This window comes from Canis lupus, chromosome 21, assembly GCF_003254725.2.
Source record: "Canis lupus dingo isolate Sandy chromosome 21, ASM325472v2, whole genome shotgun sequence".
Lineage (NCBI taxonomy): Eukaryota > Metazoa > Chordata > Mammalia > Carnivora > Canidae > Canis > Canis lupus.
In genome coordinates, this window is record NC_064263.1 from 42,278,397 (window position 1) to 42,300,915 (window position 22,519).

The 22,519-nt window shown below is 49.2% G+C and overlaps 1 protein-coding gene across 5 annotated transcripts in view; it reads left to right on the forward strand.

The window, feature by feature from the left end:
* Positions 1-22,519, forward strand: part of NAV2 (neuron navigator 2) — a 722,151-nt gene that overhangs the window by 300,782 nt on the left and 398,850 nt on the right. For 4 of the 5 annotated variants that reach the window (XM_025459747.3, XM_025459751.3, XM_049099110.1 and 1 more), the window contains exon 1: positions 20,927-22,072. The exons of the other annotated variant lie outside the window; for it this stretch is intronic. In XM_025459747.3, the coding sequence (XP_025315532.1) occupies positions 21,815-22,072 (258 nt within the window). In that variant the 5' untranslated portion in view covers positions 20,927-21,814. Of the gene's footprint in view, positions 1-20,926; positions 22,073-22,519 lie in introns of those variants that run through there. 5 annotated transcript variants of the gene reach the window in all.

The window sequence follows — 22,519 nt, forward strand, 5'->3', positions numbered from 1 at the left end:
TCGTTTTGTTAAAAATGTAAATTCCAAGGGTGCCTGGGTAGCTCAGTTGATTCAGCATCTATCTGCCTTTGGCTCAGGTCATGATTTCTGGGTTCTGGGATCAAGCCCCGCGTCAGGCTCCCTGCTCACCAAGGAGTCTACTTCTCCATTTCCCCCTGTGCCTGCCTGCGCTCTAAATCAATCAATCAATCAATCAATCAATCATCGTTAAAAATGTAAATTCTCTTTCAATAGCTCTAGGGTGGAGCCTGAGAATCTGCATTTCTGACAAGCTCCCAGGGGAAACTGCTACCGCTCCCGGAGAGTCACACTTAGAATAACAAGGCTCTGGGGGCACATGTGGCTGGCTCAGTCCGTAATGCATGTGACTCTTGATCTTGGGGCTTGAGGTTCAAGCCCTATGTTGGATGTAGAGATTACATTTTTAAAAAAATCTTAAACAAAACAAAACCAAAACAAAACAAAAAAAAAGAATAACAAGGCTCTAGGCCAGTGCTGTCCAATAGAAATAGCATATGAGCCACATCTGTAGTTAAATTTTGTAGTAGCAACATGAAAGAAGAAACAGATGACAGTCACTTTAATATATTTCATGTCATCTAACATATCCAAAATATTCTCATTTCAACATATAATTAACATAAAAATTATCGAGATACTTGACATTCTTTTTTTTTTTCATACGAAACTCTTCAAAATCCCATATGCATTTAACACTTAGAGGGCATCTCCATTTGGACTTGCCACATTCAATTATGAAGTTGCCACATGTGGCTAGTGGCTCTAGGGCAGGTCTGGCACCCACTCAGGGGACTCCAGCCCCCTTCCCCCATCCTCTACACCAGCCACATGAGACAATCTTCTTGGTCTTCCTCTGGCTTTTCCCACCGTGGCAGACCTACCTAGCCTACTCTTGTGCCCCAGTCATGGGTGAGGTCTACTCCAGCCCTAAGCCATGAGGAACAACAGCAGCCCTGACTCCCACTCGACCCCAGCTTCCTGGGAATGCAATAGCCTGGATAGAGATAAGGGCAAGGAAGGCCCAAACCCACCTTCCGTCCTTTATTTCTGGGTAACCCTTGGTTTATCTGAGCCAAAAGGCTTCTGTCTGACTGGCACCGTGGAGTTGGAATATACCATCAAATGCTTGAAAGCCTGTGCACTCTGCTCTCAATTAGGGAAGGGGGACTGAGAATACTTTCCACATGGCTCAGGCCCTGCCACTGACTGGCCTGGTAGCTTGAAGGGTTTTGTATGGGGCCAACCATGATGGCCAGAGACATAGGCCGTGATTCCATGGCAGGGTGCCAGCGTGACATCTGTTGGCCCTCTGTGACTTCGGGTGAAGCTCTCCTGCCAGAGGGACGTCAGTGGGACCATCGACAGCTCTAGCCGCGCTCACAGACTCACTGGGAGAAATCCCCACACCTGCTCAGGGTCTCACTGTGGGGGCTCGGGGGCTTGTCTTGTCTAAGCCAGAAGCAAAACTACAAGCTTCTTCCCCAATCTGTGACCTGCAGGTAACTCAGCAGGCACTTCCGTTCACTCGTACCCCCTGGAAACCCACGTCTGAGAAACTGGTCGTTTGGCTCCTCAACCAAATGTTTGCTTTTGCTTGCTTTTGTTTGAGAAAACTCTTAGCCTGGTGCTACCTAATGCTAAACATATGAATATCTGGAAACATCTAAATACGCTGTGCTCTACAGACAAAACATCCACATAGGGATGTTCTCGTTAATGGCATTTTCTGGTAAGGCAAAAACTGTTCCTGCTTCACTTCTTATTGTTGCAAGTCCTTCTAAACTTGGATTGAGTTTTTCCTGCCTTAGGAAGCAGAGTATAATGAGCAAGATGTTGTCTGTTGCTTCAGTATCATCAGTTCCCTCCACAGTCATTTTTGTGTATTGACCCTACAGGCAATCATATTTCATTCATTCAATCAACAGATACGTACTGAGTGCCCGTCATGTGCCAGATGTTGGTCTAGGCTCTGGGGGTGCATCAGGAAAACATCTCTGCCCTTCTGGGGCATATCTCCAAATGTGCTCATATGTGTCGCTGTGAGGGGAGGGACAGGGATGGACAATTAACAGGCGAGTAGTGCACAGATTATACCAGGTGGAAAGTATACTGTGCACCGCATACGCTTGGCGGACTCCGAACTGAGGTCACGGAACAGACAAGGTTCCCAGACAACAGACTGCACATCCCCCGCCCCCTCCTCCACCACCACCACCAAGGCAGGTTTCGCTGCCTGCCCAAGACCTTCTTTCCATGCCCAAGAGCTCCCTGTTTACCAGTGGCTGGGACTTGCCAATTAAGCAGGTCATTTGGTGTCCTCCTCCCCCCATGTTTTCAGATTCATGTCCCTCTTTCACTTACTTGCCACCAGCCTGTCTCTGCCCAGCCCTTAGTTTCCTGTGTTTGAAGCCATGACTGTGGGTGACTCTCACCTCCACAGAGTCCTCTCATGATGGGAAGGGAGGGGATGCTGTGTTTGGGGTGAGATAGCAGAGGGGTTGTTTGTGCCGTAAACTTTCCCTAGCGTCATGAGGTTGGAGCAGCGATAGCTAGAGGAAATATAAACAACAATTTTCCATGCACTTTTTATGTCTCTGTCAGCCAGGAGTGCCATGCTGACGTGAACACAGTCCTCATTTGTCCAGGGTTTGAAGTTAAAATGTACCACCAGTACACCATGGCCGTTCAAAGCTTTGGTCTACAGTGGCTAGCCACCAAAGTCATCTTTTCAGGAAAATAAAATAAAAATATATTTACAAAATATTACTCTTAGGGGAAGTTGAAAACATTTTTCCTATTTATGATCTGCTCTTTTCTGCTTCACAAATATTGATTACTCTCCCCTACCCACACCCCTGCCCTTTCTCCTGTTTTGGGTGAATTGGGTGGGGCTCCAATTCACATGGTTGTCTGGTGAAATAACAAGTGCATCTGGGCCCAGCCCCAGCCCAGTAAAGCCCAAATGCTAGCAACGAGGGAGATATTTGAGGCCAGCTCTATTCTAGGGAGAATAGAACAGAGCCAAAATGCACTGAGTTGGGAATCCACCAGGACTGGCTACAGTCCTCGTTAGAAAAACATTCTCATTGTAGCTGACGGGAGAATGCTAGGAGACAGGACTATAAAATATCATTAGGTTGATCCATAGAATTATCATTTTTTAATCAAAAACAGTATTGGCAATTTCATCTGGTATCCATCTAAAAATAAAGAGCAATTACCATTTATTGATCACTGGCTGTGTAGCAGGCATTGAGCTAAGCGCTTTACAGGAATTCTATTGTTCAGTGTCCACAGGAACCCAGCGGAGTGGCATCTTAGGCTCAGTCCCTGAAAGTAGATTCTAAGATGAGGATTCGTGATTTATTAGAGACTTGCTCCTAGGACAAGAGCAAGACAGAGATAGGGACGAAGCCAAGGGAGGGAGACCATCAGGCAAGGTCTCAGTCTCAGCCTCATCCTGCCGGGATCTCTGGAGCTTCAGTTACACCTCGGCATTTGTCCCACCTCAAGACATCAAGCCGGGCTCTCATGAGCCTGCAGTCCTTCACTGGCCATGAACCTCCCCCAGGGCGTAGACACTCAGATCATGCAGCTCTTCGCATGCCTGGGTGAAGACTCTAGGAGCCTGAAGGCAGGCCTCTGAGCAAGACTACAGTGCTGTCCACTAGGGGCCAAGCACATAGCAGCTGTGGGAAGGAGGCCCATGGAAATGCTAAGAGATGGCCATGGGCCTTGACAGAGCATCTTGGGAGTCCACTGGAGACAGATGTTAGTTTTATCACCATTTTTGCACATGAAGCAACTGAGATTCAGAAGAGTCAAGGTAATTCCGCACTGATCACAAAGAAGTAGAACCAGAGCTCTGTTATCCTGAATTGGCCACTAACATATATTCTCAGTGTCACCTCCAATGTCCTTGGTCTCTGGAGTCAAGCTGGTCGTACCTGGCTCCTCCTTCCCTTAGAATGAGATTTTAGAGCCCACTTCGCTCATGCCGATGAATTTGGAGGGGCCACCCCAGCAACCATAGCTTGTCTAAGCTCTCCCTTATACCTCTTTAGGTTAGGAAGGGGCCCTTTCCTGTCCCCAGCTCTGTGAGATCTACTGATATGTTCCCCCACTATCCCTGGAGCTTGTCCTCCCACTCAAGTGCCCCTCGGCACAGGCAAGTATGACCTTCTACTCTCCATGGCTGTGGCCAAAGAGCCCTCCAATGCCAATGCCTGAGAGGCTTCTTGCTCTTGGGTGAGGAGCTCACTCCCAGCTGAACAAGGCCAAGGGACACACTGACACCAGGACACCTGGTGAGAGGATCACCACCCGCTGCTGCACTCCCCCAGCCAGGTGCAGCCACCTGCCTTATTTGGCAGCCAAAGATGGCCTTCCTGAGGGAGCTGAGTCAGAACCTTCTGCTCAAGAAGGAAGGATATAGACTCCAGAGGCTGGGATCCAAGTTCATGGTCACGTACTAACTAAAGTGGTTATTTCATTTCTTCATATGTCAATTCTGTTATCTAAACAGGAAATGACAGTACTCTACCCTGCAAAGATGAAATGAGATGTTATCTGTAAGTGCCTACCACAGAGTGGGCATTAGCAATGTTTGGTCCCAGGCTTTTTTTTTTTTTTCTTTTTTCTAGGCTATGTGGGCATTGTTTCCTGTCACATCATCTGTCTTAACTTTGGGTTACTATATGCATTTAATACAGCCTAGCAGCCCTGGTCTTAATTGGGTGCAGGGTACAAGCTAGAGAAGTGTGTCCTTTATTGTCCTGTGTTTTGAAAGGTTTTGTCCTTTCTGGGTTACTGTTCTATCAAAGAACACTGGATGGCCTGCTTTTTTTTTTCCATCGATCTTGACTAATGCAAAGCTAGCACCTGGCCTTCTTCACTGAATTTCATTATACTCCATATGTTAATAGCTCCCCACGAGGCCCTTTTGGACAGCATACCACAAGAGAAAAAGCAAAATGCTACATGACACTGAGATGCTGGGTCATGCCCCACTCCACCCTTATCCCCCATACATAGAAATGCTGCCCCAGTTTTCAGCAGCCTAATTGAACATCAGTCACATAAGGAAAAAAAAAAAAAAACCTCCTTTGCCACCCACACCATTGTGCTAAGAATAACTTCTATACCGGCAGCCAAGCTGGTCAGAACCACTTACTTCCCAGTATTTCCATCTGGAATTAGGTATGAGGATTCAGAAAATGCATTTGTCCATTTCAAGTCTGAAGCTGACATGATCCCTAAAACCTGGAAGCCTGACACAAAAACAAGAAACCTAAACATCCAAGTGGTGGCTTACCAAAACCCGGTCTCATGGGGAAAGTCTTCTCTCTTGTGTGTTATGTGGAGCTCATTTAGTTTGTTCTCCTTAGTGTGTCCAGGTGTCAGTTTTGCAGATCTACTTTACTTCCTGGGACGGGGCCCTGTCAGCTGAGCATCTCACATAGCAGCACCCTCAACCAGCAGGACCTTTTCATGATCAAGACCATGGTCTGCTGGTTTCAGGCTGAAACTGGGTTTCGGTAGTGATTGGACATCCGACTTTGGGGCAAAGATTGTCACTCTTCAATCTTCCAAATAAATAGAATCATCCATTTCATTCAAAAATCTGTTTCTAGGGACACCTGGGTGGCACAGTAGTTGAGCATCTGCCTTTAGCTCAGGGCATGATCCTTGGGTCTCAGGATCGAGTCCCGCATCGGGCTACCTGCAGGGAGCCTGCTTCTCCTTCTGCCTGTGTCTCTGTGTCTCTCTCTGTGTCTCTCATGAATAAATAAATAAATAAATCTTAAAAAACAAAACAAAACAAAACTATTTCTAGGAGGCTGGTCTTGTGCAAGGCACTGTGCCCTGAAGCACGTCGGCCTTGCAGTACACACAGTGAGATGTCTTCTCCCCCCCTTCTTTTTTTAACTTTCCTTTCCTTTCCTTTTTTTTTTTTTTTTTTAAGGTTTTATTTATTTATTCATGAGAGACACACACACACACACAGAGGCAGGGACACAGGCAGAGAGAGAAGCAGGCTCCATGCAGGGAACTCGACGTGGCACTCGATCCCAGGACTCCAGGATCAGGCCCTGGGCTGAAGGCAGTGCTAAACCGCTGAGCCACACAGGCTGCCTTCTTCTCTCCTCTCTTAAAGATTATTCTGATACTAAAGGGTCTCTCACCCTGACTGCACAGTGGAATCACCGTGGGGCTTTTAAAAAGTACTCTTTACATGCATTTTCTTTTAATCCTCACAATAATCCTACAAAATAGATGCTGCTATTGTACTCATTTTGTAGAGGAGGAAACTGAGGCACGGGTACACAGCATCACAGAAGTAGAACAAGACCACAGGCCATCTGCCTTCCGAGAGCTCAGTGTAGCTCTGAAGCATCCAGCCTCTTCATGAGTGGCAGCACGAGTGAGGCAGCGTGTCCAAACATGGCAGGAAAAACTAGAAGAAGGAGCTGGAGAAGTGGACAAGAGCAGGGCAGGAAGGGCTGTGGGAACCCAGACTCAAAGGTGGGGTTTTATCCAGTGGATGATCAGTATAGCTCTGACCTAGAGTAAGAAGGCAGTAGCTGGGGGTTTGATGCATGTCTACACAACAAAAAGTAGGTCAGTGTCTTTGGAAGAGAGCTGTGAGGTACAGGCACTCTGTGATGGCAATTGGTTCTGACAGGAGCTCTGTGCTGAGTAGGGAGGGATACAAGAAAGGCCTCCCTCCCCTTGCCCCACTGAACTCTTGCTTCCACACGTTACTCGCACCTCTGGGGGCAGCCCCAGGGCAGCTGGCTCCATGCCTTCCTTCCCTGGAAGCCACGCTATCTACCCAGCGCCTATACCCACTCTGCTCATCAAGCCCACCAGAGCCTTCCATGTCATTGTCCAGGGCCGGCTCATCACAGGGCACAGGACTGAGTGCTGAGGAGGCGGCCCTGCTGGAAACCCACGTCCTTGCCCATTACCTAAGCCAGGAGAGAAGCTACTCCTGGGAAGCACTAGGTGGTAATATTTGCACAAGTAAGTCTGGGTTCAAATCCCAGCTCTACTGCTCACTGTGCAACTTTGGGCAAGTCATTCATCTCTATGAAGATCAGTTTTTTCATCTATAAAATGAGGTGGCAATTCCTACCTTGCAGGTTTGTTTTAAGAATTGGAGACAGTCATAAGATACCTAATAGACGTGTCTAGGGCCCTCCATCAATGGCAGCTGTTATCATGCCTGATGAATGTGCCATTGCCACATCCGAAGGCCCTGTGGGTCCAAACAGCTCAGACTGAGAGCCACTGAACAACCCCCTTATTTGCAGCTGAGAAAACTGAAGCCTGAAAGGGACCAGTGGCTTTTCCAAGGTCACCTGCAATTTGAACAGCAGAACCAGGAGCAAGAAGTACCTGTGGGAGGCCTCACTGAGCAAGGGGTGAGAAGTTCCATTCCAGCTCGGCTGCAATCACTGACAGCCTTTGCTCTGATTTCCCCCTCCATGACAGCACAGCTACGACCTTTCTGGAAGGGTTGTGTGGACGAATAAGTTGTCATTCCAGGGTGCTGAAAAGTACTCCACAGGTGCCAAATCATGACTCTCCACGGATTTCAACACCTCAGTTGGCATGCCTCCCTGCCAGATGCAAGTTGCATGAGGACAGTGTGTGCGTGCATATGTGCGTGTGTGTGTGTGTGTGTGTGTGTGTGTGTGTGTGTGAGAGAGAGAGAGAGAGAGAGAGAGAGAGAGAGGGAGAGAGAGAAGTAAGGAAAGGGAGGAGTAGGGAAAAGAGCACATGGAGACTTTGGATTTTCCAGAGACTATTTCCATACTGAGCTCATGTGCCCTGTGGCTTAGCCCCCCCCTGCACTATGGTGCACACAGAAATGCTCTCTTCCTCCGCAGGTCCTCTGCGTCCCACTTGCAGCCACCTGCTGGAGGAAGGTGTGAGCAAAGGTGCCTGGCCCAGGCTCCCCCCTCTGTGGCCCACAGCAAATCAGTTTCACACTGCTGAGGGGCAGTGATTTGCCCCAACTTGAGCAACCAAGCAGCAGAGTCAGGGACTCAGTCTCAAGTTGCTGGTGTCAAATAAGGTGTCATGGAGAAAGTGTGGATGTAGAATTAGACAATTTAGGGTTCAAATCCCAGTCCTACTGCTACCTAGCTATGTGGTCACAGCAAAATTCCTACTTTGCCTGTCTGTGCCTCTGTTTCTTCATCTGTAAAAGGAAGAAATATTACTCCCAGGTACTATTTGGAGACATTAAGTGAGACGAAGTCTGAAACATAGCTGTTTTCATTGCTACCCCAAACCTTGCCACCATCCCAATGGCCTTCTGCACTGGATTACTTTGGTGGCTGGGCCATGATGTGTTGATTGTAATTGTGGATTTGGACAAGTCCAACAATGCCAGGATGAAGAGGGTGGTTGCTGAAAACAAGCCTGTCTCCCAAGCAGAGGCATATCCCCTGGGGATGATGACCTCAGGCCATTGGTATGATGGCGAGACACCTGCATTTGATACCCCATGGAGGAAGAAAGGCATGGCACCCTGAAGAAATGTCTCAGAGGAAACAGATATGCTCAGATCATGTACATCTTTACTAACTCAGTCTGGCAGGAGGCCAGGTGAGGAGTGGCCAGGTGTGAGCCCAGACTGCCATGAGAGAAGTGGTGCCTCTTATGGCCTGCGGATCGCAAGGGAAGTGCTTACAGAGAGCTTCCATCACCCTCTCTCTAGCTTCTCTTCCCTGCCTGGTCCAGTCTGGATGCTCAGTTCTGGGGACACAGATCCCTTCCCCAGGATGCTAGATGGTGCCTCAGCTCTGCTCAGAGAGGCATCGTTCCCCATTAGGCTCATAGCCTCAGGTTCTGGATCTTTCCTCGATGTCTTAGCAACAGAGATTTCCACACGTGGATATACCTACAACAAGGGGTCATGGGGTAGGAAAGGAGCTGTGGCCTGAACACTTACTGTGTGCCAGGAACGATGATAACCATGGTGGCATTGGCAATGGCCAAGTATCAAGCACTGATTTAGTGCTTTATACATATTAATTCATTTAATCCTTCCTTTAACCCTGTGAGGGAGGTAATGTTATTAGCCCCATTTTACAGGTGAGAAACCCGAGCTACAGAGAGGTTAAGTCATTTGTTCAAGGTTTCACTGCTAGTAATTGGCAGAGCTCCAAACCATGTGGTCAAACTCAGGCAAACTCCAAAGCTGTCATCGTTTTAACCACTCTGTCCTGCTTCACTGCCTCACATTTAATTTTCCCCCAAAGTCTCAGGAGATATATCTCACTAATGACATAGGTGGGGAAACTGAGGCTCAGAGAGTTTAAATGACTCGGCCGAGATCACACAACCAATTAAATGTCTGTGCACATCTATCAGGCTCTTTCCAGTTCACTGAGGGGCTTCCAAAGGAGCAACTGAAACCTTGACATTGAGTCTTACTTATTCCAAGGGTAAAAGGGAGGAGAATATGGGGGTGGGAGTGGCTGGACCCAGTCCAAACCTCTTACCCCAAGCACACTGGTGTAACCCAGCTAATGTGAGTTTGCTCCTTGGTGAGCCACAGAGAGGAGCTACCCCAGGTGAGCTGTCGCACAAGGGAGACCTATTTGCAGCAAATAAGGAGATCATGGGGAATAATTTCCAAAGCTGTGACTACTCGAGCAAGGATGAATGGGTTTCTTTTATTTACAGTCAGGATTCATATTTAGATAGGGGAGCCTTGTCATATAGAGGTATGTAGAGGTGGGCAAAGGTTGCGCGTGTGCCCTAAGGAAACCTGCTCATATGTACGTTGTATGTTATGTAAAGGAGGCTTGTGCTGCTCCTTGGGTGGAGATTTCAGTATCGTAATGAGGTGCAGGTAACTATTGGTCACTCCCTGGTCCATCTGCACAGGTGTGAGTCAGAGGTTGAGCTCAAACTGGTCTGGGCCACCTGGGCTGACACAGCTCCTGTCCAGGCAGTCATTACTGCTGAAGGGGTAGTTTCGGTGCCTCACAGGATGTGAGGTCCCTCGGGTCTTTTGCCTGAGTGAAGAGATGAGCTGGGAAGAAGAGCTTAAAGGACAATGTGGGACAAAGTTTCTGTGGGTACAAGCAGATGAGGAATAAAGATGAGCTCTTGAGGTCTAGCTGGTGACACTGGCAGGCAGGCATAAAAACCCCCATTCTTGCCTGGCTACCCTCTTTACCATTCAGAACTCATTCCCACCTCACCCCAAACATCACTTCTCCAGGGAAGCCTTGGGGCCTTGACAGTCTGAAGGGGTCTGGGTTCCTTATCTGACAACATAGCACTCGCCTCACTTGGTAATTATACAATTCACTCATGTGATTATGCAATTATTGTCCATTTCCCTGATTGCATTATAAGCTCTATGAGAAAAGAACTTTGGTTCTTACTAATATTATATCACCAGCGATTAGCATGGTGTCTGGCATTCAGTAGCACTAAAATACTATTTAAATGAATGAATGAGTATAGCACCTGTAAGATCCTAGACTCACACCAGGCCCTCTGCCTCCATTATCTCAAATCGTTGCAACAACCCTGTGAAATAGTCATCGTCATGTCCATTTTACTGTTAAACAGAGTCGGAAAAGCAAAGTGATCCTGGCTTAGTCAATCCCAGGTGAAGTCAGGATTCACACCCAGGCCTGCCTGACTCCACCCCGTCTGTTTTCTTTATCAAAAAGGAAACTGGAGACAAGGGATCGTGATAAAGGGGCTCTGCCAAATTTCCTCCTCTGGGTAAAAAAACAGAAGAAAATGGGGTTGTGGTGATCAGACAGTAATGAAAGTCAAGAATAAAGGATCAAAGGCAAGAAAAGAACTAAAATGGCCATGGGAGGGGGGGTTCTAGAAACCTGTCTTTGATAACTCAGCAGGAAGTCAGCTTTGCAGGCCAGATGCCTTTGAACGCTGGATTCTCCATCTCTAGACCCAACCCTTTATGCCCTCCTCCCCCTTCGGGAAGGATAAAACCCTAACAAGCAAATGATTCTGAATGGGAGTTCATTCAACATCCCGAAGTTTGAGAAGATGGTGTTTGTGGAAACCAGGAAGACCATGCTTGACAATCTCAGATGCAGTCTTTAGAGAGACTAACTTTGTTAGATTCACATTTGAAGCATGTCCAGACTGCCTTGAGGAGAACATTCTGATATATTTATCAGTGAATGTCTAAAATTCTTGCATAACATGGAGCTTCAAGAAAGTTGCCAGGCCAAAAAAAAAAAAATAAATTTTTTTTTTTGTGTGTGAGATTTAATGGTGTCTTGACCCACTGTTTGTAAAATAACATATTCCTAAGCCAAAAAAATAAAAAGAAAATCCCTGTGTATTTTGCTGTTTTCCACCCATCTTGAGCTTTGAGGTTTTATTTGCCTGGGGTTTGGAGAATGAGCGGAAATCCACACAGCTGTTTATGTTTAGTGGCTTCGAATGATCTCAGGGCGCAAAAGATCCTCATGGGTGTCTCTGCTTTGTTGACAGTTTTTAGACCAGCTTTAAGCTCAGCCAAGGGTAGTGTGAACTAGAATTCCCTTTTACAAGTGCCTGGCTGAGTTTGTTTTAGCCATACCGGCCCGGGTTCCTCAGGTCTCTTTGTGCAGGAGCAGGACTCTGTCTTCAGCATTGCTGGTTATAGAGGTAGCTTGGTAGGAGCGGCAGCAAGGAATCGGTTTCTTAGTCCCTCTGCTCGGGGGTGGTCTTGGCACTTCTGTAGAGGATGATTCTGTGCGGAGCTGCTTCCTTGGAAGGAAGGGAGGCTACTTGGGGTCTCTGGGGTAACAGGTCCTGGTTTTCTTAGAAGGAGAGAACCCTGTTTTCAGTGACTTTGTTATACATACATAGATAATTTTTCATTAAGCCTGGATTCTTTTTTTTTTAAGATTTTATTTATTTATTCATGAGAGACACACAGACAGAAAGAGGCAGAGACACAGGCAGAGGGAGAAGCAGGCCCCATGCAGGGAGCCCGACGTGGGACTCGATCCTAGGTCTGATGATCACACCCTCGGCTGAAGGCAGCGCTAAACCACTGAGCCACCCAGGCTGCCCTAAGCCTGGATTCTTAATCTTTGACAGCTAACAGAGCATTTGGGGTTTTTTTGTTTGTTGTGGAGAAGGGTCCTCTTCACTTGCCTGCAAAGGCAGAGGGCAGAGTTGAAGATACACTAGCTAACTTCCCTATTGTGAACGTTTGGCACAGCGCTTGGGTCACTACAGGTGAATAAGTGTTTCCTGAGTAAATAAAAGGTTAAAACAAGTATGTTTATTCAAACATACAGAAAATGCCATGGAAAAGGATGCTAAAAATCACAATTCCAACCCTTTATTTTATTTTTTAAGATTCTATTTATTTATTTATGAGAGACTCAGAGAGAGAGGCAGAGACACAGGCAGAGGGAGAAGCAGCCTCCATGCAGGGAGCCCGATGCGGGACTCGATCGCAGGACCCCGGGACATGCCCTGAGCCGAAGGCAGATGCTCAACCACTGAGCCACCCGGGAGTCCCAATTCCAACCCTTTGAAACAATGATATACAATAAGAAGAAATTACTGGTCTCCTAAACTGCCCCTCAGAAATAACTTCTCTTGACAGTTTTTTTTTTTTAAATTTTGTTTATTTATTCATGAGAGAGAGAGAGAGGCAGAGACACAGACAGGGAGAAGCAGGCTCCTTGCGAGGAGCCCGACATGGGACTGGATCCCGGGACCCCAGAACCATGCCCCGAGCCAAAGGCAGAGACGCCCAACCGCTGAGCCACCCAGGTGTCCCTCTCTTGACAGTTTAATGGGATTCCTTCCTTTTCCTTCTTTATAAACATATTTATGGATTTGTAATGCAAACACACAAATATATGTGTAAACTTTAATAGTAGTGAAACATACATGTAAATAAAATACCCCCACTGAGAATACATTTTAAATTAAAAAAAAAATCACAAAGTGCATACCAAAGCTCTAAGTGGTTTCTTTTTTAAGTTATCCACTGCCAGGATGTTTCCCACCAGCACGCCCTTTTAGGAGCACGGGCCTGCAAGAGTTAAGTGTGCTCCAGGCCTTGCTCTGAGAGCCCTGGGCCCTGGGCCCCGCGGCCTTGGGCCCGAGAGCAGCCAGGAGCGCCTCTGCTAACCTCCCAGCGGATGCTCACCGGGCTCCGGGCCTGGGGCAGAGCCAGAGGGTAGGCACGAGGGCTCCCAGGGTGATCGCAGTCACCAAAAGAGGAAATGCGGCAGAGGGAGCGGCGGGAAGGCGCGCAGCTCAGCGCCCCGAGGCCCACACCGAGCAGCTGGCGAGCTGACTCCAGGCAGCATTTGGGCACCTAGCCCAGCTGCACTGGGGTTACAGGGAGCTGACCTGGCCGAGTGGGTCTCTCAGAAAGAAAATCCAGCTCGGAAAGCAGTAGAAGGGCTCGAGTCTTTCCAGATTGGCTGTTATTGATTAGAACTACCCACGTTATTGCCGTAATAATAATCCTCCACTCTAAAGCATTGCGAGCACAAAGCCTCTGTAGCATTTCTTAAAGCAGTGCTTTTCAATTTGCCTACACCTGCAGAGCTTTATTAACATGCAAATGTCTGGGCCCCATTCCCAGAGAGCCTGATTTAGCTGGTCCGGGGTGGGGCCTGGGCAGCCTTCCTTTATGAATTCCCCAGGTGACTTTCAAGGACGGACAGGGCTGCAAAGCAAAGAGTGAGGACTGGCTGATTCAGACTCAGCCTTTAAAATGTGAATTCATGGATTCGGCATTCTAGGGGCTTTTTGGAGGGAAGGGGTGTTTAGGGATCTGCCCTTTTAACAGGCACCCTTGGTGATTACCACTGGTCCCGTTGTCTTTGCCTCCCCGTGGACACCAGCAGGCAGCTCTGTCTCAGAACCCGAGCATCATGCAAACAGGCTCCCATAACTGGCCCGGAGCTCATTCTTTGCCTGGATACTAAGACCACCATCATTCACAACCTGGGTGGTTACCACACCTCTCGTCTGTTTCCCCAGCTGCAAAATGGAGCAGTTGTGCCACCATATAGGAATGCTCCACTGTTAGTGTTATGAAGGTGGTCTGTGGACAGTAGACTGTTGGGTGTTCAGAGTCCAGGCTCTTGAGTTTGAGTTCCTGGGTTCAAATCCAACTTTTTTGCTTAATTAACTGTGGGGACTTAGATAAGATACCGAGCCCTCTTTCTGGGCCTTGGTTTTCTCTTCTGTATAAAGGAAATGACAATAATGATCCACCTCGTGGGATGGTTACGAGAATCAGAGCTGAAGTATGTAAATGCTTATCGTAGTCCCTGGCACATAGCAAGAATAACCTCATGAACTATAGTTCTTATCAGCGTCATCATTATTGTTGTGTCAACTCTGACTGTCTGGTCTAATCTGTGGGATGAACAATGGGTAATACAAAACGAGGAATATAATTTTTTTAAAAGGTCAGCTTGAAACTCGATTAACCAGATCTTTCAATCACTATGTATTTTTAATCTGCGATAGTGAAAAAATGAAGACGATTACAAGTAACAAGCAAACCAAAAAGCTTAAAGGTAGGATCCAGCTATAATCCAGACATATTCAGCTCAGTGCCCTTCACCTTTACTACCTGTAGGTATTAGTCCTCGGTGGTGCTCACTCCACAGTACAGGAAGATTTGAACGAAGCCGCTAGTACTGAGGTGGCTATAGCCAGTGGCATGGACTAGAGAATCCAGACATTTTCATTCTCTTCTCCTACTTTACCTCTTTGCCCACACATACAATCTCAATATTCATCTTTTATTTACATTTCCCCTGGTACCATCTCTTTGCCAGGAGACATTCTTTTCTTTTCTTTAATTTTGGAGGGAGAGAGAGAGCAAGGGAAGGGCAGAGGGAGAGGGAGAGAGAGAATCCAAAACAGGCTCCATGCTCAGTGTGGAGCCCGGTGAGGGACGGGACTCAATGTGGGGCTCGATCTCAGGACCCTGAGATCATGAGCTGAGCTGAAATCAAGAGTCAGAGGCCTAACTGATGGAACACCTCAGGCTCCCCAAGTCAGGAGATATTCTTATTGAAATGTGTTTGACAATCCTCCCCAGAGTTCTGCAAATCACTGAGTTGGGGAGCAGGGTAAAGATGGCCAGGGAGGCAGTTCTCATTCTCATGGTATTCCTGACTCTGAATTTCTGCTTCCATTAAACTCAGAATCTCACTCTTCCCTCTATTCTCTCTCTTCTGCTTCAAAAAGAACCCAGATTCAAAACTCAGCTCTTTTTTAAGAATAATTCTCCCCCCTTCAAAAGAAAAATCTCAGCTCTCAAGCATTTGGTAGCATAGTGGGCTTTATTGCTTGCTATTTTGGGGAAAATAAAGGGTTTTCTAATGCCTCTCTGCTCTGCTTTTTCTGTTCTGTCAGGAGTCTCTTCCCGGTGCTCTGGCTACTGGTTTTTGGGGGGTCCTTCACCCGAAACCTCTCCCAGGAAACTGAATCTCTCTCTCCATGGACAATCATATAGCTTGACTCCTGGGCTCTGTGCTGGCCTTTGCATATTCAAGTGATCACTAATGTCATCTCTCAGACCACATGGTCGGAGGCTCTTTCTTGAGTAGCCCGGTTACTGGCTGCTTTGGGGATTTCAGATTTGCTTATTGAATATATTGCCTCAATTTGGCAGTGATGTGCAATTTATATTCCCACTGCTATGGTTTATTTACACATCCCCCCCCTATCTACCAAAGGCAAAAGCCATCACAGTCAGGTTTTAAATAAGAATGTTTTTCTTCTGTCACATTTATTCTTATTTAGTCATTATTTCACCGAATGTGGGTTTTCCTCAAATCCTTTGTGGAATGAGGCAAGATGTCAACAAAAGAATATTTTCTAGACTTCACTTACAAAGATGGGAGAATGGACCAATATGTCCTAGAGTTTCAACACTAACCATTGAGGAGGAGATTTCTTTCCACTCTCCTTCTGTTTTTTTTTTTTTTTTTTTTTTTTTTTTTTTTGGTTAGAAAGTTTTCTGTAGTTTCATTAAAGCTACAGAAAAAAAAAATTCCTTCTTTAGCAGATCAATGCCTTTTTAATATGAAGGTTTTCTGAAATCCTTCAGGGGAGATTGATAATCTATTATTTTTTTAACAGAAAATTTACTTTTAAGTGTAAGGAGTAACAAATGGTGAGGAATTGGCTGTGTATATTTTGTTTCCACCACCCTTAATAACAAAGAATACAATTCATTGGAAAAAAGAAAGTTGCGTTAATCAAAGCAGCTGCTAACCTCATGGATAGTTGATTCTCCTTTGGTGCCTCATTTATTGCACTATATTTTGCCCCACTTCTATTATTCGTTTTACAACTTGTCATTTATTTCCCTGTGTGAGTTCTTTCAGTTTTTCAGTTGTGATAAAGGGTGATGCTCTGGCTGGGAAACAGCAGGTGCATCATTCTTTGAACCTTGAGAGCACGGAACAAGAATTTATTCTTATTTGCTGTCATAATGCCCAAAGCCTGGCACATAAATGGCTTTCAACAATTTATTCATGGAATTAATGATTGAGCCACTCCCTATTTGGCTGATGTGTGCATGCACGCACACACACATATTCATTCACACATGCTTCTCAAACTCCAGCATGTGCAGGGGGGAGAGCCCACAGTTTTATCATTGTGCGTATTGATCTGCACACAGAGCCGTCTGGAAGGTAGGTTAGAAGTGAGTGGGGGGCAGAGTGAGCAGTCTCTCTAAAGAGCTCTGCTGAGGTTTGTACCCTGGCTTCTCTGCAGTCTGAGATGGATAGGCTCTCTATTCGGCTGTTACCAAAACATGGGCATTTGTGCCATCTCTGAGATATGTGTCATAGGTTATCAACCCATGTCATAGAAAAGTAACAAGAAGTGTGTTTTTGAAAATAAACTAGAGTGATTTTTTTTTTTTTACTCCCAAATAAACTCATGAATGCTTTTCATATTATTCCAGAGACTTGCAACATTTCCCTTCATCGTTTCTAGTCAAGGGTTTCCAAGAGGCTGCTGACTTTTTCTTAAGATCCTTCCTTTTTTTTTTTTTTTTTTTTTTGTGATAGGCTGGAGTTTAGATGTTTCAGGTTCTTCACAGTACTGTCTTCTTGGGAGGTCAGGCACAGTCAGGGGTCTTTCACTCAGTTGAAGGATGGGTTGATGGGGCTGGTCACTGGCAGGTCAGCTCTGAAGCCCAATTCGCACTCAACTAATCACTGGTGGCTGATGTGAAGGATCAGAAAGCAAAGCAGCTGGCCCATTCTGATGTGAGGATGGCTCTTAGAACCAGGGAACTCTGAACTCAGGATGATCCAGTGATCCTGAGCACTTCGGTAATAAGTTTCAAATTGGCCCATCACTGACATGTGGGTGAGTTTGAAAGTTTAAAGTTAGACAAAAGAAGAAGAGAGGAGGGCTGTCAACGTTAAGATTTTAAATGGTGGGCTGTCCACAATGCATCCAATTTAAAAAAAAATTTTTTTTTGAAACCCAGGCGGTTTGTTCTTTCCAAAGCAGTTTGCCATTATCTGAACCAGTAACTACTTTAGCTACCAGGGCTTGCCAAACATATTGATTTAAAGTGATTTCTTTCATGTTAACAGCATACATATGGAAGGAGTAACTTTAGAGGGCATTTTTATAATTTGAGATGATCCTACTTAAGGAGGAATCTTGCAATTACTTCTTTTGCCCCAGGGGGGGGAAAAAAAAGCTTTCCCCTCCTTGTCTGGTTCTGAAGATAAATTGTTTTGCTTTAAATAAGGAAAATGAGGGATAACAGGAAAGATATAAAGGAAGATAAAAAATGTTCCTGGAAAGAGCACATAACATTATTAAAGGATGAGGAAAAGAAATTGAAAATAGACTAAAAGGGTCACTCATCTTCCATCAAGGCAGATGACAAATTAGCAGTCTTTAGTCATAAAACTCAGAAAGGGTTAAGGTGGATGCTCGTATGTTTACCAAATCTAGAGGATTAGGTAAGAGGTTCAAAAAGAATGTACTGTTTTTCATATTTGCACATAGTTGAGGGTCCAAGAACCCCAAAAATGACCCGGGCAGCAAATACGATTTAAACAGGAGATCAAAGATGGCAGGGATCCCTGGGTGGCGCAGCGGTTTGGCGCCTGCCTTTGGCCCAGGGCGCGATCCTGGAGACCCGGGATCGAATCCCACGTCGGGCTCCCGGTGCATGGAGCCTGCTTCTCCCTCTGCCTGTGTCTCTGCCTCTCTCTCTCTCTCTCTCTGTGACTATCATAAATAATAAAAAAAAAAAGATGGCAAATACTTAGCATGACTATCACTATTTCTTTTCTGTGCCCATAACAGACATTACTAATTGATTAGGTTGCTGTTTTCAACTAAACTAGATGGATGCACAGTGTGACAGAAAATCACTTACTTCCAGATGACCCTCGCAATGAGAGCCTTTTGTTACCTATGGTTCAGCCTTACTTCTCAAAGTGTGATCTCCAAACCACCAACCAGCACAGGCATCATGGAGCTGCTTATTCTGAAAGCAGAATCTCAGGCCTCTTCCAGACCTACTGAATCAGAATCTGCATTTTAGCCAAATCTCCAGTAATTCCTATGCACATTAAGGTTTAGGAGGCCCTGGAAGAGCAGTAAGTGCAGGACAGTATTCATTAGGGTGGAAGCTCTCAAACTTCAGCCTGCATCAGAATCCCTGACTTAAGCACTTGTTCAACCTAGATTGCTGGGCCCCACCTCCAGAGCTTCTGGTTGAGTTGGTCGGGGTGGGGTTTTCAAACAAGTGTTCAGGTGCTGCTGCTGCTGCTACTGGTCTGGGAACCATACTTTGAGAACCACTGCCATGGAACTGCTTCGGAGTAGCTCTGTGAACTTTAAAGTCGAAGACTGCAAATATCTCTCCATGACTCTTGGTGTATCTGTATGAACCAGGGTTCTGGGTAAGGGAGTCCTAAGGCTTAATATAGTATAACATTCCTTATGACACTATGTACTTGACTCTAAAAGGTTCTCCTCCTGGAGGATCCCTACTAACGTCATTCACTCATTTATGCAGTGACCATCTGGGTAGCTGTTCTGTCCACAGCATTATACTTGCTGCCGAGAAACTCAAATGGAAGTTAAAACTGCAGTTCCTAATTTCATGAGGCTTATCTTCTAAGAAGAAAATAAACACAGAATGATAAATAACAAGGTAGCATCAGATGGCAAAGGGCTGAGTGCTAAGTAAGTGGCACAGACCATGTATGATTTAATTTCAGAGAGAAGGGGGGATTCCTGGGTCGCTCAGCAGTTTAGTGCCTGTCTTCTGCCCAGGGCGTGATCCTTGAGTCCCAGGATCAAGCCCCACATCGGGCTCCTTGCATGGAGCCTGCTTCTCCCTCTGCCTATATCTCTCTCTTTCTCTGTGTGTCTCTCATGAATAAATAAAATAAAATCTTTAAAAAATAATAATAATTTCAGAGAGAGGGAAACTACCTGGAATTATATATATAAGACTATGTGTTTCAGCCTAGCCAGTGTAGAAAGTCTATCAGAGAGCCTGTGGAAGATAAGGTGGGGGAGGAAGCAGGCCAGGGTAAGAAGGCACCTTCTCTTTTCTTAATGCTGCTTTCAGGGGTTGTTTTAAAACTTTCAGTTTTCCTTTGGTCTGGATCATGATAAATCAGTACTATATCAGCGTTGTAAATCATGCTCCAGGGTGGACATACAGGGAAAGCCTGTTATCTTAGAGACACAGAAAAAAGACAAGCAGCTTATAAGCAGAGATGAAGGAGGGGGGGGGGAAGTAGCAGTAATTTGATAATAAGGATAATAATGCCCAACTTCTATGACCCCTTACACTGACAGGTACTCATGCTTAACAACTGTCATGCGCTATCTCATTTAACCCAGACAAGGGCGCATGATACCCCTGTGGTCAGGCCTCCTCCCGACTCCACGGGCACACCGCGGCTCTGTAAGGGTGCAGGTACGATTCTAGAACTAACTCGCCCAGCTCAGATCCAGGCAGTTGTCCAGCGCGGGGGCTCCTCGTCCGCGCACCGCGAGGCTTTGGGCCTGCCTGGATCATGCTTTGCACTTCTCATACACTGTGCGTCAGCGAGGAACCCCAGGAGCAACAGAGAGGAGAGGGATCCTCGCGCGCATCAAAGTCGAGGAACCTGCGAGGCCAGCGCGTCCGAGGGCGGACAGGGAGGGGCTGCTCCTTGAATCGCAGCGGGGCCCCTCCCGGCTCCCCCCGCCCCCCGCTGCTAACGGCGGGGTCCGTGCTGGGTGGCCGGGGTGGGGGAAGGGGGGCCCGGGAAGGGAGGCCTCCCGGGGTGCGTGCGTTTGCCTGCAAACCCTTCAAATAGTCCAGTGAAAAGTGCAGCCTTTGAAAGCCGGAGAGGAAGCTCCTGGGAGGCCCCCACCCCGGCCCGCCTGGACGTGCGGGCAGAAAGGCGGGGAAATGGCTGGCGGGGCCTTAGCGCCGGAGCCGAGGAAGAGCCCTGCCCAGTCCAGATGGGGGCCGCGGGGCGGCGGGCGCGATTCCGGAAGATTCAAACCGTTAAGGTGACCAGAGCAATTTGAAAAAGGAAACGAACTCCCTCCCCAGCCCCTCCGCGCCCCCGCGCCCGCCCCCCGGCCTGGCCCGCGGGGCCCCGAGGCGGGCTTTGCATTCGAAAGGGCATTTTTCAAAAGCGCGTCTCGGCGGCGCGGGCGGCCCGGGCGGGGACGGGGAGCGCGCGGGGCCCGCTGCAGCGCGGAGCCGCCGCCGGCCGCCTGGGGACCCCGGGACCGAGCGCCGCGGCCCCGGGCCTCGAGGCCACGCCCCCTTTGCAGGAGAACGGCGGGCGCTGATTGGCCGGCCGCGGACCAATGGGCGCGCCGGGGCGGCCCGGGCTGTCAGCGCGCGCCGCAGCCGCAGCCGCGCCGGCCGCCGCGTCCTCCCCTGCCCGGAGCCCCGCAGCCCGCGCCGCCTGCCCGGGAAGCGGCCGCCGCTCGCGAGCCAGCCCTGCCCAGCCCGCCCGCCGCGCGTCCGGGCGCCCGCGCCCCACGCCACGGCCTCGCTGCGCGGGAGCTCACGGAGCGCGTGCAGACCTGCCGGCGCGGAGCTGCCTGCCCGGGGGGCCTGGGAGCGGCGCCGACTGTCACGCCTGCAGGGCCCTCGCGGGGGCTGTGGCCGCGCCTGTGCGTCGCGGGGGGCACTGCGGTGCTCGCCATCGGGGCAGCGGCTCCGTCGGTGCGGGCGTCCTCGCCCTCCCTCCTGCTCCGCCCGCTCCTGCCCCCCGCCCCCCCGCGGCTCGCTCCTTCCCTCGCCGGCGCACAGCCGCAGCCCCCGGAGCCGAGCCGGAGCCGAGCCGGAGCCGAGCCGGAGCCGCGGTCCCCGCCGTTCCTCCTGCAGAGGGGCCTCCTCACTCCGGAGATGCAGTGACAAGTGACTATGGGCGTGCACGCCTCGGGTTCCCAGGAGGAGACGCCGAGGAGGGAGCAGCCCCTGAACGCCCAGGTCCCCTGAGCAGGCCGCCCGGGGGGGCGTGAAGGCGCCTGCAGCATCCGTCCAGGTGGGCGCCGCGGAGCGCCGCGACCCGCCTCGCTCCACCCCGCACCCCGGGCTGCCGCGGGCTCCCCGACCCCGGGAATTTTTTTTTTTCCTTCTTCTTCTTCTTCTTTTTTTCCCCCCCTCTGCTGGTGGTGGGCGCCTGCGGGCCGAGGCCCGGCGCCTGCTCTGCTCCCCGCGCTGCCGTTAGCGGTTGCCGCCGCCGCCTCTGCCAGGGACGTGCTGGGAAAGCCGAAGCCCCGGGAGAAGATGCCGGCCATCCTGGTCGCCTCCAAAATGAAGTCGGGGCTGCCCAAACCCGTGCACAGCGCCGCGCCCATCCTGCACGTGCCCCCGGCCCGGGCCGGCCCCCAGCCCTGCTACCTCAAGTTAGGAAGCAAGGTGGAGGTGAGCAAGACCACCTACCCCAGCCAGATCCCCCTGAAGTCCCAGGCGCTGCAGGAGCCGGCGGGGGAGGGGCTCCCGCTGCGGAAGAGCGGCTCCGTGGAAAACGGGTTCGATACCCAGGTGAGAGGCGGCGTGCGGCGGGGCACTGTCGGGAGGGCGGGCGCCCGGTTGCCGGGGGGCAGGTGGACGGCTGGAGGGGGAAGGGCCGGCCCGCTCGGGCTGGCAGGTCTGAGCTGCGCGAGGAGAGGGGGCCGGCCCGGGTGGGTGTGGCCGGCGCCCGAGGCCTTAGGGAGCCGCCGAGACCCGGGGCACGGGGGGCGCGGCCACCAAGGCGCGAAGACCGTGCAGCAGCCCTGGAAATGGCAGGTCCTGCCTGCTGAGAGCTCGGCCTCGGGAAGGCAGGGTCTGCTGCGACGGCCGGCCGTTTGTCGGGTGTGCAGAGATCTGTCTCTGCCAAGGAAGGGCCTGAGGCCTCCCTGGGCGCGATGCCCCCGGGCTGGCCGCAGGACCTCGGGAAAGGGGGTCCGGGAGTTGCAATCCACCGGCTCCCGTCGGCTTGACGACGGC